At 38.8% G+C, this 27,335-nt stretch overlaps 1 protein-coding gene across 1 annotated transcript in view; it reads right to left on the bottom strand.

Annotated features, from left to right (window-relative positions):
* The window catches only part of LOC134212740 (neural cell adhesion molecule 1-A-like), a 416,812-nt gene that overhangs the window by 111,371 nt on the left and 278,106 nt on the right, over positions 1 to 27,335 (bottom strand). The window contains exon 6 of the mRNA XM_062690855.1: positions 18,260 to 18,373. Coding sequence (XP_062546839.1) covers positions 18,260 to 18,373 — 114 coding nt within the window. The remainder of the gene's footprint in view (positions 1 to 18,259; positions 18,374 to 27,335) is intronic.

The raw sequence follows: 27,335 nt of genomic DNA, 5'->3' as shown, positions 1-27,335 counted from the left end.
CGTTTGAAATATGAATAAATATATACGCGATTCTAACACTTTCAAAATAAACTTATATATTTTAAAATCCAATGAGTCAAATTTTTATCTGTAATCCAACCAACAGTAATCAAATGGAAAAGAAAGCTTGTTTTCTTCTGAAAATGCGAGATTCAATCAGAACAACGCTGGTACAACGCACATCGAGGTTGGTACGGGTACAACGGTTGTAGCGCATGATTCCTATACGATTGTTTCGTTGAGAATGGTGAGAGACATACAAAGCTGTACGATGATGGTACAGAAACTACGCAGGTATCGCGTTGCTTCCGTGGTTCTAGCGCACTATGGGGATCCCCATACAAGCGAGCAGTCAAAAATAAAATTGGACTTTTAAAGTGATTTTCCACTTAGTTTTAGCTGTGTATGGTCGAAATAGCATGAATATACAATTTCAACCCCCTTTGGGGATCGTCTATGAATTACGTAATTATTTTTTTCATAGTTTCGATTAACGTGTCAAAGCAAACCTATTTGGGAAGTTTAAATTTCGTGCGTTTTCTTAAGGAGAAGGAAGAAGGCAATACAAAAACAAAGATCAGCAATTAATTAACATTATGACGGCGACCATGTTAAATGACATTAATTTCATGACATTCCGTGATATTTTTTGTTCTCACTCTCATGCCTCACAATTTGTATTTAGAACAATTTGTTTGACAAAGTACTAGGATCTGAAGGATCATAAAGCATTAAATGTTAATCAAATAATCAGAATTGAAAATAACTTTTGAAAAAGGGTATTAGCAAATTAGAAATCGCAATCCCATGACATTTTTACGTGTACAAGTTATTCAAAAATGAGATTAATATATTCTCAAAAATGTGGACATTCATTGTGGAATGCAAGAATGCTCCATTCTTCCGAAAAGCAAAATTCTTTTAATTTAAATAACAACACTATTTGAATTACTTTTGATTTGTTTTCATGATTTCTACAAGTTATATACAGCATCATTCTTTTTCTGTGTCAAGGTTTAAGTCTTCAATGATATTTTCTTCAATTCCATCAACGATGGAAGATGAGATAAATTCATCTAAAGTATTAGAAGATAAAGAACTTTTGAAAATCTTCAAATATTACAAAATTACGCATGGCATAAGAATAACTAAGTGAAAAATTTTTTTTTCCAACGTCTCCTCGTTATCCAAATCGAGCTTAAAATGGATCTGATTCATGTAAGGCACGAAGGAAAATGTCAACATTTGCCTCTCTTGATCATTTTCTTGCATTATGAGTTCTAAATTTCTTCAACTGTTTATATTGACTTTCCGCTGGTTGTTCAGCCAGTGAACCTCAAAGTGTAGATGAGTGAATAAATATTTCCCTACCATTAGCCAGACATTCATGAACACTAGCAGGAATTTCATACGCTCCGTTCTAACTAAGATATTGTTCGTCTTTACTTTTGCAATAAACATGTCGGGAATTATTGATTCCAGGAGATTTATAAATATTTACATATTATGAAATCTCATATTTAGTTCTCCATCAGTAGCTAATGAATAGCTCAGAAAATTAGGTTTAGAGAATGACTCAAACCACTCAAGCCCCAAACGCATTTCAGCGGAATGGCGACGGAAACAGTAAAATTTGACAGGAAATATATGAGCGAACTGTTAAATCCTTCCGTTACCGTTGTGCTGCATTGCATTGGGGTTTTATTCATTACTCCTTTGAAAAGTTAATTAAATGAGCTCAAATGGTTATAAATAAAGTCGAAGTTATTACCAATAAATGTATTTTGACCATACCCTTTGAGCGCATAGTTCAGTCTGACCCATTTTCAATAGGAAACGATGGGACTAGATTTCCGTCGAATGAAACTTGTTGCGAGAAAATCGGACACAAATAAGTGTCTAAATGGCGATTGCGTTCTTTTGCGCACATACATACAGACGCGCATGCACACACATACAGACATCACCTCAATTCTTCGCGCTGAGTTAGTTGATATATACCACTAGGGGTCTCCGGGCCTTCTATCAAACATTCGTTTTTGGTATGAGCATTAACCTTGGAGTACGAGAGAGGCAAAACACGGTAAAAAACAAATGAAAAAAATCAGAGTGACTTAACTCTGTTAATTGCAAATACTGGCAAGAAATTCTTTCAGGACATTTTAGTCGAAGCTTTGTCCTTGATGTGTATCATAAAGAACCTGGGGATTCCTGAGGAAAAAAGTTCTTCACTATCAAAGTTGAAAATAGCGTCGTTTTGGAAAAAATATTGCTTCCGCATTTTTTCAATTTTTTCACAGTGTAACCATTAGTTTTTGCACACCATTTAAAAGCTTATACAATAACCTTTGTAATGATGTATTAACATTGAAGAAAAACATTTAAAAATATTTCAATAAATAGTTGAAAATAAAATATTTTTCAGAAAATTTGCTAACTTTTTTACCCATTTCTGACTTTGCCACCTTATATCTTTGGAACTAGTGCACCTAGAGACTTCAAATTCAGAATTTCTCTTAATTAGAGTATTGACAATGGAGAGAAAATATTTTAAAATAATTCGGAAGACATGACATTTTCGATTAATGACCGCCCGAAATCCTATAGTGATAGCGTTGTAAATGGTGACAGACATACAATTTGAGGCGTACAACGCATTTACAACGGTATGTCTGCCCACAGTATAACTGAATCGCGACACTTTATTCCGTGCAAAAACTTAGAATTTTATTCGGGTACGAGCGACGTGTATTTCCCGGCGGTCTGGTTGTAACTAACTACAATTTATTTATTGGGATCAGCTGTCTACTGAGATATAAGATAAAACTCAAATTGCCCTTATCTCTTATCTCCTGCTATGTGCATCTTAAAACGAAACAGGCTAACTGATACCGCGTGATAGACAGGGATCAATAGATTTCTGCCTCTGCGCTCTCTCGTGTTAACCCTTGCTTGACCACCCTCGGAAAACTCAGAACGTTTCCGGTGGCCATAGACCAATCTCAGGTTTTGCAGGGGGACAGTATACTAGAAGATTGTCCGCTTCTGATGGTCCTGGTTTTATCAAAATCGGATTATTATACGCAAAGTTATGATGATTTGAATTTCGACTTATTTTTACCTATCTCAACCTTTTTGTCTATCTGTTTTTTTCTTTTGTCTTTTTGTCCTTTTTGTCCCTGTATTTAGCCAAGGCCTATAACAGAACCCAGACGCCAGGAATTCTGGCGAAACTGCAACTCTGGGAGATTTTCGATAATCTTATCCTTTTCATCAAAAACTGTTTGTCCGATCGCTCCTTCCGAGTACAGCTCGAAGCATACACATCGAAAATCACGAAGTAGGAGTTAGACCTGTGTGCCGATCTTCTGTGAATCGATGGCGGCGTGCATGCTATTTTCTAACGGCCGTGGTCATTCTCGGTGGCCGCGGCGGCGTGGATCGGCGCGGATCATAATTATTCCTGTATACGGAGAAAAAGAAAAATTTGGATGGCTTCGCGGAAATAATGCGCAGAGGGCAATCCCCGCATGGAACACATCATACATAGTGTGCGTTGAATTGAACATGATATCAAATCACGGCATACAAAAAACAAGGCAGGCTCATCACGTATATAAACATTCAGTTTGAATGTAAACATGTGACGTCACTGCTATCTTCGCACAAGCTGGACCGAGACGATGCTCTACAGTCGCAGCATGCTTACTTTTGTACTCCAACATGTGGCGATAAAACATGCGTCACATTCGAAGTGTCATTTTTCTAACGAGCCTACCTTGTTTTCTGTATACCGTGATATCAAATCAACTGTCATAAAGCCCAATAAGTTGAATAGCGTGTTTACACGTGTACCTACTTATGTAAATATGGAAGGACCCTTTTCCATGTCAATAAACCTGAAATGTAGAACTGGTTCCTAATATGTAGTGGCTCAGTACTAAAGCCAGTTAATCGAAGAAATATCTTTCAAATTAAGAAGAATGTTATGCAGTTACACGTCCAAAAACACTCATTTTGTTGATAATGATTGGTGTTATCGGTGGCTAATTGAGTCTGGGTATACGTTTTGTCTCACCGGGAGGCCGTCGTGACGGGTCTGTTAAGACTCCACCATGATTTGGGTCAGTGTGCTTCGAGCGGCAAACGATCGCTCTGGTAGGCCCTGTTGCTGATACATGCAGCTTTTACCAGAACCCTCTGTCTAGACCCCACCACATCCTAGACAAGTTCCACAGCTCACAGTGGCTAAGGGTTGTTGAGACTCTTTGGGCATAGTCCTTGTCCTTATTTTTCTTCAGATTGAATTAAATATAGAAATGTCATAAATATAAAAATAAATAAAACGTCAACGACTTTGCATTAGCTGTCTTTGATCATTAGCCTGGAAAATATTCATTGGAGGCGCTTTGAATTTTCCAGGATTCCAAATTTTTCTTGCAATGCGTAATAACATTTCCTGAAAAATACCCGCTTTTGAATGGTTGCATTTCTCGTGCACTTATGACGGAAAGCATCAACGAAAATATAATTTGGCTTCACTATCTTCTTTTGCAATGGCCAACGATCAAACTGGTTCGAGCAATTTGAACAACTTTTCAAGTGCCCTTCAGGCCACCACCCCCTCGGCGTGGTCTCCCTAGGATCGGACGTTAAACACGCGTCAATACCGAAGCTCCATCACTGGTAGAGATTCAAACAGCCATCCAAAGTATGAAATCGAATAAAGCTCTAGGGGTCGATCGCATATCAGCAAGATACATTCAACTACTGCATCGTTTATTTCTCAATATCTCAGTAAAGATGCCCAAAAAGGGTGACCTGACTGTATCCGATAACGGTCGAAGCATTATGTTGCTGTATACCATTTTCAAAGTTCTGTGCAAAGTTATCCTAGGCCGGATTTAGTAGAAGATCGATGCGACTCTCTGGTGGCAGCAGGCCGGATTCCGTGCCGGAAGATCCTGTACGGACATATTGTCAAGCTCAGTATCATATTGGTGCAGGTCAACGAATTCCAAAAGTCCCTTTATTTGGTATTTATTAACCATGATTAGATTACCATTAGACACAAGAAAATCCTGAGAAAGTCATCGGCCTCATCGAGGCATAGTACGAGGCCCTCTGGTGTAGAGTTCTGCGAAATGGGGCCTTGCTCGACCCTATCCAGGTCGTAGCTGGTGTTAACCAGACCGCAAACTGCTATGGCAGCCTATAACCATAGAGCACTCAAACGACTCCGAAATAGCTGATAACGTTGCAGTCCTCGCTCTGATATGGAGAGTAAGCTCAACGACCTTGCCGAGCGCTCCTCTTCGGCAGGTTCAGTCATCAACGCCAAATCGGCGACCCCTTCCAGTTTCACAGAAGCTGGGCAATCAGTGGATAATGTTGAAAGCTTTTTGGTAGCCAAATGGCGTCAGACGACGGTACCAACATCGACATAGGCGCACGGATCAATAAAGCAAGGGCTGCCTTTGTGAGTTTAAGAAATATCATGAAAAACTCTAACGTGAAATCTGTGCCTGGCGATCTCACAACTGGATCACAAACTTCATTGCCGTTGTCACCAGCGGCCGATAGCAACAGAAATTCGGGATCGGAAATGGGGCTGGGTCGGCCACACCTTACGTAGGGGTGGGAACGAAATCTGTAAACAAGCCAGCGGGAAATCGTAGCAAAGGCAGACCCATGGCAGTGAATCCTTAATAAAGAATTAAAAGAAGTTCACCGTAATTTATCCTGGCAACATGTTAAAGCGAAAGCTGGACATCGTTCAGGATGGAGATCTTTCAGGTCGGCCCTTTGCACCACTCACGGTGTACAGAACCCATAAGTAAGTGACCCAACAAATACTTCTTCAGATAAAAAAAAAACAGTTTATTCAGCTGAAATTGATATCAATATATCTTTGCAGTGAATAGACTAATGTTGTCAAAGTGCACTTCTATTTTTGAATTTACTTCTGATGTTACGAGCTCAAGCAATCCAGTTGTAGTAGATTCAAACTCCCACTTATAACCCAAACGCTGATCGTAACAATTCAATCCAACTCAACCCAGTTGATAACTAGTGCTCTCATTTTTTTCCGCCTGGTGAACAGGATATGATGCTTACAATTTGATGTATTCCTTGCCACCCACGCCACTCACGTCAACAAAACTTACGTACCGTACCGCCCATTTGTTTGAACCGGTATGGTTGCATTATCATCATCATCATCATCATCATTCGTTTTGTTTTCCACTCTCTCAATGTCTGCCCGTTGAGTGGATTTCGTTGTTTGTAGATTGAAAAATAATCTTTTATTTATTTTTAATTTAAAACCTGCCTAAATTAAACATACCCCACCGGAACCACATGAGGTAGCTGTTTTCCGTTGCCCTTTCCTGGCTGTTTGGCCAACAGTCGAGCCTCTCTGCTGTGTTTGCCCGAACAGTTTTGCCAAGAGTACATACATAGTCTCGGCTGTCTGCGGTGGATTTGTGTCGGTGAAGACAAGCTAGCGTATGTCTGCATAATAAATGAATCAAATATTTGATCCGGATGTCACACGAGACGTGCTGAATTTCAATTTTCAGGGATCAGATCAAACAGCAAGAAAGGCAAATTTTAGCATAGTGTAGTGTGAATTTATTCCTAGTTAGTAATGAACTTTACGTGGTGTGCAACTTTCATTCGCTTGTTTCGTCGACCGGTTTTCCCCTTTACTATTTTTCTCATTGAAACGCAAACGAATATCGTTGAAAATTGTTTTTGAAATATATTCAAACATTTTGGTAAATTAGTCGAAAATAGCACAATATGATTTAGTTTATTCCTTGCTATGATCTAGTGGATCTTTTTGTTGGATATTATCATTACTTTACTGAGCACACAATATTATTGTGCCTGAACTATCAATTAGTAGCAACGTTAGTTTATCATGTTGAAAGACAGCTTTCCGATACAACACGGATTTTTGTTTCGTCGTATTTCAACATAAATTTGGACATACTGCTTCAAAAACGGATGCAAACCATAAAAATGTAAAAATATGGGGTAAAATATTTTTTTTGAGAAAAATATATAAAGCGTGGAATGTATTCAACCGTCTAAGACGAATTAAGTACTCTCCGTTTAATTCCACAAATTAATTTTCGATATCATAGGTTTCCGAGCTTGTGTGTTAGTTGATGAAGTCGCATTTGACTTCATTACACTTCATTACTACTTCAAAATATCTACGGTACTCCAAATCATTCTTGAGTTCAGATATTGGAGGTCTACAAGGCCAACAGAGTGATTTATAGGTTTCCGAGCTTGTGTGCTCCTTAGTGAAGCCCCACGGGACATCATTACACCAGTATATACAAATCATAACATTCCCAGATGGATATTCTGATACAATAAATGAGCTATTCCAACTCATAAAAATAGATCTGTACTCAAGGGTAGTTAGGAGAGTCGTAGACGTCGAGCGAAGTATGTAGTGTGTCTGTAATGGCGTTATGAGGTACCGTGAAGCTATTCCAACTCATAAAAATAGTGGGGACATCCAAGATCTTTTTTTTAATCGTTTTGAATATTAGAATCAGAGCTCAAAGACAGTTTAGAGTATCGTAGAAACTCAACGAATTCTGTAATGTGTCTAAAATGGTGTTACTAGATACCGTGGGGACTATTCCAATTAATAAAACTAGTAAGGACATTAAAAAACTTCATGTTGATCGATTTGAATATTAAGATCGGTACTCAAGGATAGTTTGGAGAGTGTCTGTAATGGTGTTACGAGGTACCTTGGAGCTATTCCAACTCATAAAACTAGTAAGGACATCGAAGATCTTCATGTTGATCGATTTGAATATTAAGATCTGTACTCAAGGATAGTTTGGAGTGTCGTAGATGTCGAACGAATTCTGTAGTTTGTCTGTAATGGTGTAATGAAGTCCCGTGGAGCTATTCCAACTCATAAAAAAAGTTGAGACATCGAAGATCTTCATGTTGATCGATTTGAACATTAAGATCTGTACTCAAGGATGGTTTGGAGTGTCGTAGATATTGATCGAATTCTGTGGTGTGTCTGTAATGGTGTTACGAGGTACCTTGGAGCTATTCCAACTCATACAAATAGTTAACAACATCGAAAATCTTTATGTTGATCCATTTGAATATAAAGGTCTATTCTCAAGGATAGTTTGGAGAGTCGTAGATGTTGAGTGAAGTCTGTAATGTGTCTGTAATGGTGTTACGAGGTACTGAGGAGCTATTCTAACTCATGAAAATAGTGAGGACATTGTAAATCTTCTCATTGATCGATTTGAATATTAAGATCTCAAGGATTGTTTGGAGTATTGAGATATTGAAAAAGATCTGTTATATCGCTGGGCAGGCGCAGAATTTTATCATTAACACTAGGATTGATTCGCAAAAAAACTTACGCGGATACATTCGTTCAGAAAATCGTTGTAACTAAATTTTCAAATGACTATATCTCAGTTGTTTTTCAATATTGTATCTAGGGGTGTTCAATTTTTCACTAGAGCTGTGGGAGTAAAGCAACGGATTTAAAAAATACGATTTTGGAGATATACTTATATTTGATAACCAAAAATGATATCTATTCATATAGTGATGATGAAGCTGTATGAAGCTTCAGAAAATGTTTCCAAGTATGTTGTCTACTGCGAACTTGTTAAAATAAATGCTAACTATATACGTAACATGTGTGATAATAAATTATGATGTTCTAGGATATCCGAACTGGAATATGAATCAACCTAATTATTTTTTTCCGAGTATTGGCCTTTACTTGCGTCACAAATCCAGACATATCAGATTTCGGAAGATCTCCAAATTATTCTGGAGGGCCGATCAACGACGGATCAGATGTTTAGCCTGCGGATGATGTATTCCGGGAGTACAACTTGCAGACTTACCAAACTTCATGTTGGTGTATCGGGTAACCACCCCCCTGCCCCTATTTTTTAGCGATGATGGACATCAATGTGCTTGCTTATACGTTCCATTCTAGTGTCTTCTTCCGTTTACCTTGAGGACACCATTACTAGGACCTGATTGTACCAATTTGATCAATGATGATCGGATTTAACGGGACGTGCCCGAAATTCGACTTCGACTGACAAAGTGATGTTCTTAAAATTTAGGTTTTTAGAGTAAAGTTTCATTGAGACAAACATACAGTGTCGGGTGATTATTATAATAATAATAAACAATAAACATCATAAAAAAGTACAACATCTCATATGCCTGGATTTGAGACACAAGTAACAGACAAATACCCGGAGTACATAATTGGGGTGATACCGCGGCAGAAGACATCATGGAAGCCTTGGTTGATTTGATAGACCGTTTTGCTCAAACTCCAGGGAAATTTGGAGATCGTACAACATTTCAAACGCCTGGATTTGAGACGCAAGTGAAAGATAAATACTCGAAGGACATAATTGGGTTGATAGCGCGGCTGGGGGCATCATGTAAGCCTTGGTAGGTTCAATAGACCATTTTACTCATACTGCAGGACCATTTGAAGATCTTACAACATCTCAAATGTCTGGATTTGAGACGCAAGTGAAAAATAAATAAGGAAGGGACATAATTGGGTTAATACCGCAGCAGGGGACATCATGGATAGTGGTGTGCGCCGGTCCGAAAATCGTCGGCGGCGGCGTTTGTCATATTTTTGGTCGGCGGCGTTTTCGGCGACAGCCATTTTAGCCGGCGGCGGCGGCGGCGTGGATCGGTGTGGCGTTTTTTTTTATTGCATTCGATTTTTTTATTTTTCCGAGGACTTTTCAAAATATCTACGGGAGAATCTTTTGAATATCGTCGGAACAATCTAAGGGGCGGTTACGTAACGATATAGGGGGAGGTGGTGTCAGGCCGAGCGTTACGGTTCATACAAAAAAAATAAAGCTTTCATACAAAAGTTGTTACGAGAGGAGCGTGAGTTCAAAATCGGCAAAATTAGCATTACGTAATTTGTGAACGAACCCTAATGTACGTCCCAAGATAACATTTTTCCAAAAAATTCATATGGAATTTATTTTTTAATTTTTAGTTTAGTTTAGTTTAAATTTTGTAGTATTTTCAAGGGAGGGTCTTCGGAGTTCCCAAAAAAATTAGCAGAAAATTGTATGGAATAATCATGAAATATTATTCAATATTGTCACGGGAAATCGTTCCAAATTTCTAAAGAAAATTATTCAAAATGTCTTGGTAAAGCTCTTCGAAAATTCTGTTGAATATTTTCACAGAAAATTCTTCGAAATATCCGCGGGAAACTCTTAGGACTTTTCATGAGAAACTCCCTGAAATTTTCCGGAATTTACACGGAAAACTGTTCAAATTTAAGGGAAATTTTAAGGGAAAATTGTTTGGAATTTCCATGAGAAATTCTTTGGAAGTCCCACGGGATTTTTTTTGAAAATTAAGTGAGTTTTTAAGATTTCTCCGGAAATACTATTTTATTGTCCTTAACCTTAGTAGGATGTTGGGGTCAATATGACCCAAAACGAAACTTCAAAGTAGAATAAATTTTTACCTGATAAGCCGATCGTTCTGAAATTTCTTGACTTTTAATATTTTGTGGAAATGAAGCATCTGACATGAAAAAAGAATTTTAAGGTGCATTACGGTTACGAATAAGATGTTAGGGTCATATTGACCCAGAAATGTAAATGCTTATATAACAGTTAAATTATAACCGAATTAAAAAGTTTATATACCGTTCGAAAGATAAACTCATCAATTTTGTGGCTATGTGGTGATATACTGGTTCTGGAGACAATGGCCACCGGGAAACGACTTCCACGGGGACCTTGTCGGTCATATAAGGGGAGCATGAAAAACGCTCCATATATGCCATTCGATCGCTAATTCTTCATATATTCTTTTAAAACGGTAATATATGCAGGAGGGGACATTTCCGTTTTAGCACCAAAATATGCCGTGCGTCGACTCTTTTGTCATGATTTTCCACCAAACAGATGGTTATGCGCTTGAAATCGAATGAATGAATGAATGAATGACCTATTTGATAGAAAAAAAACAAGATTAATCTACCTAGTGGTGATGGTGCACGGAATGTCTTTAAGGGCCGATGTCCACGTAAAAGTTTTTCATGCTGCTTGCACGCCGCGTTTACGCAAGGTACCCAGCATCAAAAGGTACCCAGCGATTACATTTGATGCCAGGTACTTTGCGTGGACGCGGCGTGCACGCAGCTTGAAAACACGCTACGTGGGCATCGGCCCTAAGTAAGATAATGGGGCGAACACAATGCTGCGTCATCGCAGACTGCAACTTCATCGCATATGGCCGGGTCCATATGCGATGAAGTTGAAGTCTGCGATGACGCAGCATTGTGTATTCGACCCTAAGAGTAATACGGCAATATCCTCTCCTATGAGCTCCACGGCGGTACTTCATAGGTTCCAAAATGAAAAGTGTGGTCACTTATTCATTTCGGTATAAAAACGGAAGTGTCACCATCTACGGGTTCCCCGTGGGCATCTCATTGATTCCAAGAGTGGCCAATGTGGTCACTTATCGATTTCAAGCGCATAATCATTTTTTTGGGAAAATCATGACGAAAGAGCCGCCGCACGACATATTTCGGTGTTAAACGGAAATGTCTCTTTCTACGGGTTCCCCAAGAGCACCTGATAGGTTCAAGAGTGGCCAATGTGGTCACTTATTGATTTCGAGCGAATAACCATCTCTTTGGTAGGAAAACACACCGAAAGAGTCGCCGCTCGGCATATTTCGGTGTTAAAACGGAAATATCCCATTCTACGGGTTCCCTGGGGGCCCCTGGTAGACTCCAAGAGCAGCCAATGTGGTCAAATATCGATTTCAAGCGCATAATCATCTATTTTGTAGAAAATCATGACGACAGAGCTGCCGCACGGTGCTTATCTGTAAAATAAAAAATCACGATAATAAAGTTAAAAAAAACTGCCGCACGGCATCTTCTTCTTTCTTCTTATTGGCATTACATCCCCACACTGGGACAGAGCCGCCTCGCAGCTTAGTGTTCATTAAGCACTTCCACAGTTATTAACTGCGAGGTTTCTAAGCCAGGTTACCATTTTGCATTCGTATATCATGAGGCTAGCACGATGATACTTTTTGCCCAGGAAGTCGAGAGACAGTTTCCAATCCGAAAATTGCCTAGACCGGCACCGGGAATCGAACCCAGTCACCCTCAGCATGGTCTTGCTTTGTAGCCGCGCGTCTTACCGCACGGCTAAGGAGGGCCCCTCATATTTTGGTGTTAAAACGGAAATGTCCTCTTTTACGGATTCCCCGGGGGCACCTCATAGGCTCCAAGAGTGGCCAATGTGGTCACTTATCGATTTCGAGCGCATAATCATCTATTTTGTGGAAAATTATGACGAAAGAGCCGCAGCACCGCACAGTTTGGTGCCAGAACGGAAATGTCCTCTCCTACGGGTTCCCCGGGGGTACCTTGCATATACAAGGAGTGGCCAATGTGATCAATTATCGATTTCAAGCGCATGACCATCTGTTTGGTGGAAAATCATGATAAAAGAGCCGCCACACGGCATATTTTGGTGTTAAAACGGAAATGTCCCCTTTTACGGGTTCCCCGAGGGCACCTCATAGGCTCCAAGAGTGGCCAATGTGGTCAATTATCGATTTCGAGCACATAATCATCTATTTTGTGGAAAATCATGACGAAAGAGCTGTCGCACGACATATTTTGGTGTTAAAACGGAAATGTCCCCTTTTACGGGTTCCCCGGGGGCACCTCATAGGCTCCAAGAGTGGCCAATGTGGTCACTTAGCGATTTCGAGCGCATTATCATCTATTTTGTGGAAAATCATGACGATAGAACCGCCGCACGGTATATTTCTAAAACGGAAATGTCCCTTCCTGCGGGTTAACCGGGGGAACCTTGCATGTACCAGGAGTGGCCAATGTGGTCACTTATCGATTTCAAGCGCATAACCATCTGTTTGGTGGAAAATCATGACGAAAGAGCCGCCGCACATATATTTTTGGTGCTAAAACGGAAATGTCCCCTCCTGCGGGTTCCCCAGGGGCATCTTGCATGTACCAGGAGTGTCCACTTTCATGGGAAGCCCTCTCATGGACCATACATTACCGTTTTAGGAGAATCTATGAAGAATTAGCGATCGAAAGGCATATATGGAGCGATTTTATGCTCCTTATATATGACCGACAAGGTCCCCGTGGAAGTCGTTCCCCGGTGGCCATTGTCTCCAGAACCAGCATATCACCACATAGCCACAAAATTGATGAGTTTATATTTCGAACGGTATATAAAATTTGTGATTTGGTTATAATTTGACTGTTTTATAAGTATTTACATTTCTGGGTCAATATGACCCCAACATCATTCGTGAGTTTTTCTCAATATCCGAGGAAGGTTAAGAATTTCACGGGAAATAATGCAAATAGAGGGAGGTTGTTTGACCGAGAGTCAATCGACGGAAAGCTATTTGGCCGAAAAACATGTTACTCTGAAAGTCATCTAGTCGAATTCCATTTGACCAAAATTAATATTTGAACGAAACGGTTATTGATTCGAAAACCGTTAATGAAATTGGGCCGAAAGCGAAATTTGGCAGAAAAAGCCGTTTGCCCAACAGGTCTTTTACGGAAAATCACGGTAGATCTCAGCAATTTGATAAATTTTTACCGAGATCCACACAGCCGATCCCCAGCAAACATTTTTTTGTTGAGATGTTTGTCAAAGTTGCTGAAAATCTGCAAATAGTTTGCCGAAAGCCACTTAACAAATGTTATTTATCCCGGGATATCTGTTTGTTTGTTGGGCACACGGCTGTGTGGATTTTTCAGAAATAAAAACTGATTGTGTATGATCAAAAATGTCGATCCATTTTCAATCAAACTGTCAAACGAATTTTTCGACGAAAGGATCAGTTCGGCCGAACGACGTTTTCGGCCGTATGCCCAAATGAAAATTTTAAGCCAACGGTGGAGGACTGAAGTCATTTCAAAATTCACGAAAGTAAAGTTAAAAAAATCAGCCAAACGACCATTTCAGCAAACGGCATTTTCGCTTAAATGACCTATTTAGACAAGTTACTTTTTCGGCCATAGGATCAATTTGGCCGAATGAAATTTACGGCCGTATGTCCATTTCGTCTAAATGACATTTTCGACCAAACTAAATATTCGGCTGTGGTCTGTGGTCTACGGCCGAACGGATCTTCTCGTCGTTTTACCAAAAGTCATTCTGAGGAAAGCCATTTTTTTAGTTCCACTTTCCCGAATTGAACGTTTGTCCGAAACGGTTTGGCCGAAAGCGACATAGAGCCGAAAGGCACATGGAACTGAATTGGTAATTTGGTCGAAAAAGTTATTAGCACTAACAGGTCCTTTGCGGCATTTACAGGCCGTTTTGCCGAAGTGGCCGTATGATCGAAAATGTCGTTTGATTGAATCGAACATTTGGTCGAAAAGATGTTTGATAGAACTGGTCATTTGGCAGAAAGAGCAATCTGGTACGAATATATACTTTCGAATATGTCTGCCGAATAACCATTTCGACCAAACGACTTTCTCGATGAACCAGTCGATAAAATGACCGAATGACACTTTCGTCCGAATATCCTTTTTGGACAAATCAGCAGTCTACCAACGATGGCATTTTCGGCCAAACGACTTGGTCAACCAAAGGAACTGTTCTGCCGTCCGGATGTCCTTTTCGACCAAATGATTTGTTCAGTCAAATGGCGTACTCGGTCAAACAGACTTCGGCCTCGTGGTCTTCGGCGTTCAAAAATTATATTTCAACGAGTACTTTTTCGGGTTTCAGCGGGAAGTCTTCCGGAAAATCCTTCGGCATTTCTACTCGAAGTTTTTCTTCGTTTAGACGGAGAGCTTTTGAAATTGCAACAAGAACTTTTGTAGAATTTTCGAAAAAAAATTCCAAAATTGTCGGCGGCGGCGGCGGCGGCGTGCCAAAAACTGTCGGCGGCGGCGGCGTGGCGCGGCGGCGGCGTGGCGCGGCGGCGCACACCCATAATCATGGAATCCTTAGTTGATTCGATAGACCATTTTACTCAAACTCCAGGTCAATTTGGAGATCTTACAACATCTCATATGTTTGGGCTTGAGACGCAACTGAAAGACAAATACTCGGAGGACATAATTGGGTTGATACTGTGGCTGGGGGCATCATGGAAGCCTTGGTTGATTCGGTAGACCATTTGATTCAAATTCCAGTACAGTTCGGAGATCTTAGAACATCATAATTTACACATGTTCCGTATATAGTTTACATTTATTTTAACAAGTTCACAGTAGACAACATGCTTGAAAACATTTTCTGAAGCTTCATACATCCTGTAGTATGAAGTGATTCCATCGGACACCGAATTATCATCATATGCATAGTAGGGATGCTCAAAATGTGTTCTTATGTTCCAGGTGATGTCTTTCATGTGTAATTTCAATATTTCCATCATCACCATATGAATAGATATCATTTTTGGTAATTAAAGATGAATATATCTCCAAAATTGCATTTTTCTTAATACATTGCTTTACTCCCACAGCTGTAGTGAAAAATCGAACACCCCCAGATACAATATTTTGCAATGCTCAGAAAACTAGAAGAGAAGGCTAAGTGGTTGGTGAAAAACTGAGAAAATCGGATGAAAAACCACTGAGATATAGTCATTTGAAAATTTAGTTACAACGATTTTCTGAACGAATGAATCCTATGTTTTTGATGTTGAGTTATAGGATAGTTTGTATAGTTTATAACACGCTTCGACTCGTGATTTTTTCCTTAATGTTATTCAACAAATAAGATTAGACTGGTTCAATAAGGAATATTTTCTATAATATAAACCGCATTCAATGTTTAGAGAAATCCTGAAGTCTGCGTTCGCTGTCTATCTTTCGTAAGTTGCGATACATTCATCTAGTGACTTTATAAATAATTGTGTACCGTAGGTAAGTTTTTATATTCGGACCTCATAAGAAGAAGCTAACATATGTTTGAACTTCAGTACCGATGCATGGTAGTTGAAACCAAAACTGTATCAGCAGCGTGCCTTCGTTGAAAATATGTATAATTGATGAGCTTTCGAATACATTCTTAAGTTAAGCGAAATGAAGTATTGACGTGGTGTAAGCAAACAAAAATTAATTTCAATTTTTTTATTTCAATTATTCAATTATTATTTCAATTATAAGCATTTCAATTTCAAACAAGAATATGGTAAAGTATGGTGTTGATTCCTAAGAACATCAACTCAAGGATAGTTTGGATGCTCTAGATCGTCGTAGTGCCAGTAACCTGACCTGTTCAATATTTTTCCTGGATGGAGCAGTTAATTTTGAACATGAAGAAAGCAAGGCTCTATCTCTTAAAACTGATTTTTGACAGCTGATTCATATATGACCCATCCGTATTGAATCGGTTAACCGCAACTCATGTTTCAAAATATCCGCCAGACAAGAACTTTTGATTTCGTATACACACCAGTTGGAATCATCCGTTTGTCACACACAGCTTCAAGAATAAAATTTAATTTTACATCGATGTTTCAATCGCTTTATTTTTCCCTTTTAGTTCCGGCTATGGCTCCCAGTTTTCCTTCAAATAACTGAAAAGGATACAAATTTCTTGCTTAGAATAGATCTGTCAGTAGACCACTGGTCCAAAATATCCGGCCAATACAGTTACTCTTTGCTACTTTTTGACCATAGTTAATGACATTGCTACAGCCAAAGACCTTTAGAAGATAGCTAGAGATACATTTTCGGTTCAATTCATCTCTTGCGTAGCCAGCATTAACGAAATCCACTGAAGGTGCCGTATGTGGCTTCCAAATTACTTAAACGAAGGCTTCAGCTTCCGCCAAATTAAATCGCGTAGCAGCAGCTGATCAACCATCAAGCAGTTGACACTTCGGATACTGTTAGTACAATGAGCTTCCATTGGCGCCTGGGTCATCTACTCCGACCCTTTGGCCGCTTTTCGGACATCCCGGGACAAAACTAATTTTTAAACATTGAAGCTATACCAAAGGAATCAAAGTGAAAAAAATTTGAAAAGTTTCGAAATTTCATTACAGTAATTTCAGCTTAGTAATTAATAGTTATGCCTGAAGCAAAATCAATCAATTTGATTCTGTGCTAAGGAAAAAATCGATAAAACAGCACAGCCGGTTAAATGGAAACGATTTGTATTACCCCTAAGTTGGAATTTAACTGCCTGGTAGGCGGTACCAGAAACAAACTCTCGTTTAATCGCAGGATATCAATTCAACACTTTTTTTTATCGTTCCCACCCATACCACCGGTCCCTCGTATCCCAAAAGTCATCGATGGAGATTGCATGGGTCGTCTTATTGGCTTAGCATTTCCGATCACTTTTCTCCCCCTGCCGTACCACTACCTTGCCTTCTGTTCCTTCCGAGCGATATTTATCCCTGCAAAATTCATGAAAATAGCGTGTGCCAGCCGGCGGAGAAAAGGCTTTCCCAACATAAAACACAGCGAAATACGGCAAATGGATTGGGAGGTTATCCGTATCATATAGCTTCAATAAAGTTATCGGTACTTATATCATAGCACATTCGGACATAAATCTTCGGAGCACATATTGAAGGCCACTTATGCTCCATAATCGCCTTGGCCCACCACGACGCGTTCGACTGCCTGGGTGTGCTGCTCAGTGCGAAGCAAAGGCGATATGATCCACCCCGGTTGGATTGAAATATAGATGCTCCACGATAAGGTAGCTTGGTTTTTTCGTAGACATTTTTCGTAACATTTTTATCAACTTCCTTTTTATAAATGGGTAATAATGAAATAAAATTTGTAATAGGTCTGCTTAAAAATATGTTCAATAGAAAACATCAATGTGAATTTTAAACAAAAAAAAATACTAATACATAATGATATAGCACCTTATTTCAATTTAAAATTTTAGAAAATATTGTTTTCCCCATATTGACAACATTATTCGTTTGTAATAAATTACGAGAATGTTTCTGAGCAGATATAACCCTCTATATTTCTTCATGGGTGACGTTGAAAATAGTTGAATATTTCCTATTTCATTATGGGGTATTTATTTACTGCCCCTGGTAAGCAGCCGGTGCACAGAAGCCATTGTTTGGCGAAAAAATACGATGCGGGAAATCGCGGCAATGGGGGGTGCAAAGGAAAAGAGTTGCAAATAGTGCCTTCATAAAAGATACGACTTAAATTTAGATAAATTACCTCCAACCACTCGGCAAGTGAGCAGTAAATCATCTCCTTCTTCCTTTGGTCCGATTGTTGTACTATTTATGACGCGTCCCCATCGATCCAGGATCACCGGTGGCTCGGGTGGAACTGCTCCGTGAGCCATCCGCCGTGAAAAGCGTTCGGAAAAGAAAGCATCGAACAGCGTTGGGAGTTCGCAGCAGGTGAGTAGACAGCGATGATAGCAGCGATGAACGAGCATGGAAGAGAGAAGATAAACGATCTTGTTTAGTTATTGTCAGCTAACCAAAACAGCCAACCAGCCAATCATGGGTGATAAACAGTGTGCGCGCGGTATGGCATCATCTGGAAAGTACGGCGTGAGAGTATTGGATTGGGCAGGTCATGCACAGGGTTGACGCAATGATGAGGTTATAATAACAAAAGTTAGCAAGTCCTCTGGAATGTTGTGGCCGTCCCGTGTAACTTTCAGTCATTGACATCCCTGACAAGTACTTATTTAGGGTACTTTGTCAGTAAGTATTTTGATATTTTGTTTCGTTCTTACTGCTGAGGTATTCCACGGGGCATGTCAGTCGATCCTGAGCGACCATTTCGAAAATATTTGAAACTCTGCACAGTTTTCAATTTCATCTAAATCGTCATTTTCGATATCAAATCTTCATATTGAGTCACGACTAACTTTTCAAAAGGGTGTATGTGAAAATGGTTCAAAAATATTTAAAAAGCTGCACAGCAAAAACGGAATGTTCGATTGTTATGATTTTTTCAGCAAAGTTAGACAACTAAATGATAGTTCTTAAGAAAATGTGCACAGTAGAAAAAATTTTTTTTTTACCTTTAAAAATATCATTTTTGTCACAAAAACTCAAATATCTCAAAACCCTATCTTTTAACGAACGTAATTTTGTTTAGGGAAAACGGTCCATTATATTAGCTATCTACCATAAAAATTTGGTGATGGTAAACTAATAAACAAAAAAGTTATGACATTTCAAACATTTTACAATTTTCACATATAGTAAAAAAATTTTTTCTGTGTAAGTTATTTCGAGAATTGCAGTTTGATGCAGATTTTATTGTTAAGGGACGTGATTTAAACAAGTTGTTTTCATGATATTTTGATTTAATTATTCATAGCATCTATAAGAAACTTAGACACGATCCAGTGTTGTGATCAAAAGTATTGATAGTGTCATAATTTTCATTGCACGTGACTGGCGAAAAATTCTTTTAATAGTGTTGAAACCTGTTGATAATAACGTTGATAGAAACATATCAGAAATGTTATTTTTAAGACAAAAGCTGCAAAATCAAAGATTTATATACACGTGTACGTCTATAGTTTACCTGCAAAAAATATACCTTTTAGAGAATAGACTTTATGATCGGGAGGAAACGGGTATCTTCAACAACAACAAATGCATGATAGGTACATACCATGACAATGCTCACGAAAAAGCAAAAAAATACTACTACTAAGGTTGTTAAAGATCTTATAGTAATTTTTTTCTTCAGTCAAGCAAATGACACCAAACTAGTCAGTAAAAACTTAAAAGTGATTTTGTTTATTGAAATATTACGAACAACATGAGTAGCCGCTTTCTCAACTGTTGTAGGCCGTTTGATGGAAAAAAGTGTTCAAAAGAGTTACGAAATCTCACCGAAAGCACCATAGATAAACTGAAAGCGACTGGTTATGCTCCAATGTCCCCATTGAATACAAATTTACGCATTTGCACGTCCTGCCGTCTAAACGTTGACAAAAGAGCAATCTGTATATCATCGGTTGAGCAGAGCGCAGGAAGTTCGAAAACGACAGCAACTGAGGAATTGCCAGATGTATCGACAACAACTGAGGAATTACCAGAAGTATTAAGTGCTGAGAGCCTTGCCACCGTACCATCAGCGAAATCTGTTTCAACAAATCAATCGGAAGATGAGTGTATCCAAAAGGTCAACATCGAACGCTTTAACGAGGGCATAGCTGGGATAAAAGTGACTCCGATTAAATGGAGTAAGATGGACTACGTTTATTACCCGGAGAAAAAATACCGTGAAATAAACGAAGCTGAGAAGAAGAAACCTCTTCAAATTAGGACCTGATGATGTGGAAAATACAGACTACGATGAGGTAATTATAAATATGAAGGAAAGGTTCTCGAATGCAGCCACGACAAGGAAAGAAAAATTATTGATTTTGTCGATGCTGCCAAGTTCGTGGTCTATTCAGGATGCCATTGATGAGTTCAAAACCAATAGAAATACAGTAAAAGAGGCAAAACAATTGAAGAATAACTGTCTTTCAACCAAAAATACTAGGTCCAGTACTGCATTAACAGATGAGACAAAAGAAATAGTAGTTCAATATTTTGAAGATGATGAAGTAAGTCGAGCTATGCCTGGTCAAAAAGATTATGTATCAGTAAAAAAAGATGGAAAGCGTCAAGCAATCCAAAAACGATTAATGATGACGACTTTGAAAGAAGCGACTTTGAACACACGCTTCAAGGAAATTCACGATAATATTAAAATAGGTTTTTCCTCATTTGCAAGCCTTCGGCCAAGGCAATGTAAGCTTCTTTCCAATTCAGGAACACATAATGTGTGTGTGTGCACAACCCATGAGAATATTAATCTTATTTTACATAGTTTGAAAAGAATCAATTTAACAAAGGATATTAAAATGTTAACTGGTAGTCTTTGGTGTGAAAATACAACATCAAATTGCTATCTACGATCTTGTTCGGATTGTCCAGATTCTTCATCATTGGAAAATACTTTATTCGCTGAGTTTGAAGAAAAATATATTGATCAGTTATCATTTGAGCAATGGGTGACCACGGATAGGTGTGACATAGAAACTATTGTAAAACCTGTAGATGAGTTTGTATCATATTTTTGCTTGAAATTAGAAAGTTTAATCCCTCACGATTTCATTAAAACAGAACAATCCAGCTTTTTAAAAAATACGAAAAATACATTACAAAATGGTGAATTTTTAGTCATTTGTGATTTTTCTGAAAATTACAGCTTTGTATTGCAAGATGAAGTGCAGTCCCATCACTGGAACGTACAACAAGCTACAATTCATCCATTCGTTATTTATTTTATTGAAATTTGAACGCAAATTGAACACTTAAGTTTTATTATAATTTCCGAAGATTTAAGACACGATTCAGTATCCGTAAACTTCATTAAACGTTCATTGAAAAAATGGTTAACTTTTTACGCGTTGATAAGAATAAAGTAGTCAAAAAGATATATTTCACGTCTGATGGAGCAGCGTCGCATTACAAAAATCGTAAGAATTTTTCGAGTCTATGTCAATTTAAATCAATGTACGGAATTGATGCAGAATGGCATTTTTTTGCTACGTCACATGGCAAAGGTCCTTGTGATGCTTTTGGAGGAACAATAAAGCGCATGGCCACAAGAGCAAGTTTAGCCAAAGAACGTGAGCATCCAATTAAAACTGCGAAAGAACTTTTGATTGGGCAAATCGTAGAAAAGAAAAAGATTTAACCAAATTATCATTTTGTTTTACTACTACTGAAGAGTACGAAATAAAGGCTTCAGAGCTCAGCGAGCAATTTAATAACGCGAAAACGATCCAAGGAACCCAAAAATTTCACTGTTTCATTCCATTGTCGGAAAATAAAATTAAAGCAAAACTATACTCAAACTGTGCTGATAATAATTCAAAAGTGTTCGATTTTTTTTAAAAATTTGAATAAAAATAAATAAAAAATAAGTATTAATAAACTGTTTTCATGATATCATAACCCATACCAAAATTCAAACCCAAAACTCTTAGAGTTTCTATAACAACATTGTGTAACTGCCACATTTAATTTAATACTTAGGATAATATTAATTCATTTTTATTTATTTATACATATAATATTTATACATATAATATACATGATATCGATGAATACATAAATATGGAATATCATACAAACAACTTGTTTAACTCACGCAAGGCCCTTAACAATAAAATCAGCATCAAACTGCGATTCTTGAAAAAAAAATACACGGAAATTTTTTTTTGTTTGCTATATGTGAAAATTGTGAAATGTTTGAAATGTCATAACTTTTTTGTTTATTAGTTTACCATCACCAAATTTTTATGGTAGATAGCTAATATAATGGACCGTTTTCCCTAAAAAAATTACGTTCGAAAAATGATAGGGTTTTGAGATATTTGAGTTTCTGTGACAAAAATGATATTTTTAAAGTCAAAAAAATTTTTTTTTACTGTGCACATTTTCTTAAGAATCACCATTTAGTTGTCTAACTTTGCTGAAAAAATCATAACAATCGAACATTCCGTTTTGCTGTGCAGCTTTTAAATATTTTTGAACCATTTTCACATACACCCTTTTGAAAAGTTAGTCGTGACTCAATATGAAGATTTGATATCGAAAAATGACGATTTAGATGAAATTGAAAAACTGTGCAAAGTTTCAACTCAATAGAAAATCATGAATTAAAATTTTCTTAAATTTTGATGCTGTTGCTTGGAATCGCTCGCTTTTATACACTGCGTTACTTACAGCAATATTGATATTATTCCATTTAGGTAAAAGTAGATTTGTCACTGTTTTTTTTTTGAATTTCTGGTAAACTAATTGTAGCGAAAAGCATATGTCCGCTCCAAAAACGAACTTATAGAGCTGGAAAACTAGCCATGCCCCATGGTGATTGCTGTCATAAGTCCACTATAAGAATTGAATAAATACAACAAGCATAAAAATTGCTTTCTGGGATACGCCCTCAGTTCCAATCTATTCCTGAAAACTGTAGGTCAGACCAGCCATGTTTTGTCAATAGTGTAAAGACTAAGGTGTTATTTGAAAACAATACTGTATTTAGTAAAACGAATACCCTTTTATAAATAAATCATCAGGGAGGTATCTTTCTCAGCAAATGGAGACTTCAATAGTCGTAGAACCAAAAGGAATAGATAAATTGTAGATATAATAAGTTTGTATTTCATAAAACGCTCATAACTTCCAGAAAAAAAATCACCTCTTACCTACAAACGCTGTAAAGGTCAACCCTGGCCATGTTTGCTCAATTTCCCCTCCCTCGATTATGTTAGATAACGAACGGTGTCAATGCCATAATTTATGATTCTCGCGAGAAAGCCTACCTGCGAAAAAAAAACCGTACGACGTCAAAATCCTTTTTGAAATAGGACTCTGCCTCATCAGCGTGCGATTTCTGTCTTGGTATTACCTTTTGTGCAGCTACCGGTACGTTATTTGGCCGTTAAACAATACCGTCGTCAACAATCGACAGACAGGAAAACAAGCTTGCGGAGGAAAAATAGATAAATTTCCCGTTCGGTTCGAACGATTGTTATCGACAGCTTCCAGCGGGCGTATCTTCACATAATCTCCCCCTACAGGAAAAAAAGTGGCTTATTTATTATTTTGGCCGGGAAAATCGGGAATTGGTTCAATTCCATACTTTTGCAAGGTTTGGTATAAGTGAAAACCACACCAATCCGTGCTACACGACTAATGAAGACAGAAACTCAAACCTTTTGTTCAAATCTTATTGGAGCGAACCATGTGGAATGATTGTGAGTAGTGACTTACTAAGAGTATGTGATATTTGAATTATTTGTTTCAATTTTTTTCAATATAAATTACAATAAATCTAAAATTTGAAATACGAGCCATAAAACAAAATTAAATTCAAAAAGCGTAACTTAGCTTCTTAATCTTACGGGAATTTCAAAATGCTTGTCAAAAATCTACCGCATGATATGCTAATGTGAGATTACCAGATAGCTAACAACAACAAAATTGCAGAATAAACAGGTGCAATCTTTTTTTATGTTTCCGATTTTGGGCAGAGAACCTGTTGTTAATGTGCGTTTTCTGGTAGAGGGTTTTGACTAGATCAAGTTGTGGAACTTGTTGATTACAAGGATCTTCTGTAGGTTAATATCCTTACAATGCAATTGCATCCGTCGACTAGTCGAGCTTGGGACTAATGCTCAGCCTCCAAGAATATGGAATCACTGGCAAACATAACTGGAAATTTCTACGCCATCTATCAGCTAAGATATTGAAGCTAATACCTCCACTATTGGTACCGTTACCCTATTCCTATTTCAATGCTTCACATTTGAAAAAAATTCTCTGACGTTGAAATCCCATGGGCTTTGCCGGAATTGTGATTGACCTGGTCATAAGGCGAAGGATTGCCCATCCAAATTGCGCTGCTGGATCTGTTAGAGGCGTCACCACACCCTGGTTTGTTATAAATCGTAGAATCGTCCTTCAAACAAAGTCGGAGAAGAAGCCATTCTCCGAACACTAAGGATTCCCAAGGTCAGTAGGTTCCAGTTCCATTGAAGTGGTGAATATGGCAACAACAGGTGTTTCGATAAGCGGTGCGGCACACTAATGTTACGTCGCAGGTCCTGTTAACGACAGCGGTAGTTATCGTTGAGGATGACGCTGACATAAGGTACTCTGCTTCTTCAGCCAAGGACCTGGGAAAGTTGATGGCTCGATTCATGGTCATTGCGTTGTTCCTCTACCTAAGAACGAGAACGCCCTTCCAAACCTGGGTGAGTCTAAGGATATCGCATTCCGACGTCTTATTGGTACAGAAAAAAACTTGCGAGGTACGCTAACTTACGCGAACAATATGTTGCTTTCATGGATTTGAAATTGAGATACAGGAGGACAAGGTTAAAAGATGTTTTCCCTGCATCATCCGGTGGTCAATGAGGCCAATACCAGCACCAAGGTCAGGGTGGTCTTCAACGCTTCTTGCAAAACGTCTTCTGGAGTGACCTTGAATGATGTATTCCTGGTAGGGTCAGTTGTGCAGGAAGATTTGAGGTTAATTCGGCAGATTCTCGCTTGGCCAACGGATTTTCTTCTCCAATACATATTACTCCGGTTTACTGCGGTTAAGGAAGTTACAGAGTACGAACTCAACACCATTACATCCCCACTAGAAAAAGCATGTGGTTTCCAAGATGGCCGATTTGTGGCTTTGTTGTATAATCACCTTTACAATCCTTTAAAATGCTAAAACTATCAGCAGCTTTTAACTTCTGACGTTAAGCAACGTCTTATCCGAAGATACTGGGTGTCAAATCAGAATCTAAAATAGGGGAACGTCACGAAATCATGCAAGATTTTAAACATTAATAACGCATTTATCCTTCGATGGATTTTTGATATTTGTATATCAATTGACTCAGAAACTTTCCAGCAATTTCAGTTCCATTGGAATATTCAATTATTTACGTAAACTATTGAAACCACGAAAATTTCAATTCTTGTCACACCCAGTAAAAATTTCAGAACCTACCAATCCCGTTCATGCATTCCCCGCATCGACATCGAAATCATGTAAGTTTCGGGATTTTTGTCCCACCGCTTCATTTTCTCTGGGCATAAATAAACCCGTGTTTTGTAGCATGATGGCTACTGTAAATATGTAAATAAAACTAAATGTAATAATTCATCTTTTTGTATGAAATATTTAATATATATATATACCAATATGGCACCTGACAAGTTCATTCAACGTATATATGTTAAATGTTCCACGTTAACGTTCGTTCAAAGAACTCACATTCAAGTTCGTCTAAGATGAATACAGCCAAAGCTTCAAATGTCGTTTCACGAACTTCCACGACCGTCCAAACCAAGGGGTGGGACATAAGAGGATTTAGAAGGATGAGAACCCTTTCAGATCCGATAGGTTATGAGAGAATGAGATGGCAGTTTTCATTCGTAGGTTTATGATGGCAAAAGATTTACGTTGGAAAGGTTTTGGCATTTGGTTCAACAACGCCGGAAACGATTCGAACAACCTCAAGACCTATCTGAGGCAATTTGGGACCATACTGGATCATTTCAACCGATACCGTGGAAATATCCGGGAGTGCGAGTCTTAAGTCTCGTTTATTCCTTTCCGTTAGGCTAAGGTCTAGTTAGAGAGTGTTGTGCGGTTCCATAGTAATTATTGTGCGAGTATCCTAGAAAAAGAAAGTAACTTGTGGAGTATGTGTGTTCAAAATGTATGTGCTTATACCCGTTTGACGGCTTCTTATTGCCAGTGTTTGTGAACGGGATTTGAACCGACGGACGGCTCTACCGACCGCTGGATATCGACCGCATCTCCCAACCCTCTCGGCCACCGTTCTCATCGATCCACGCGCTCTCGTTAAAAATTCTCCGAATTGAGGCTTTTGATCCATGAACCGGAAAGGGACCACACCGTCACCATTGCGTCCGTCTTGGCCAAGCCGGCCACCGCTAAATCTAATTCTTACATCTGCAACCGAGCAGTCATCTCGGCCATTTTACCGGAATCCATTTTATTGCCATCTTGGTTGGCGTCGCGTCCCATGAGACACAGTATGGTTCCATCGAAATTTGTCCAAACACCGCCATCCACTCCACTATTGTGTAGCAGCCATCGATCCACAGCTCTCAAGCATATTCGTTGGCCGTTATTCGTCGGAAACACCAGCAATCAACGAGTTTAGTTGTCGAACAACTAAGGGCGTCCACCGAGCTACGAACATTGCGGCCACTTGGTAGAGTTGCTGCAATACCGCTCGAGAAACGAGCCGCATCATACAAGGTCGGTAAAGCAGAGTAACAGAATCCATCCGCACGGTACGGTGAGTACAAATACGCATGCGCAAATGAATTGCAACCACACACACACACACACACACACACACACACACACACACACACACACACACACACACACACACACACACACACACACACACACACACACACACACACACACACACACACACACACACACACACACACACACACACACACACACACACACACACACACACACACACACACACACACACACACACACACACACACACACACACACACACACACACACACACACACACACACACACACACACACACACACACACACACACACACACACACACAAGGGGGCAGCAGGGACTTTGTCCAAGGGCTTGACGACCCCTCCCCATGGCCACTGCGAGTTAGGGGCCTGTCTAGAACGTGGTGGGGTTTGACAGTGGGCTCTGTTGAACCTCT

Source organism: Armigeres subalbatus, chromosome 2, assembly GCF_024139115.2.
Source record: "Armigeres subalbatus isolate Guangzhou_Male chromosome 2, GZ_Asu_2, whole genome shotgun sequence".
In the NCBI taxonomy this organism is placed as follows: domain Eukaryota; kingdom Metazoa; phylum Arthropoda; class Insecta; order Diptera; family Culicidae; genus Armigeres; species Armigeres subalbatus.
Note: the sequence above shows the minus strand (reverse complement) of the source record. Positions and strands in the feature narration are given on the sequence as shown.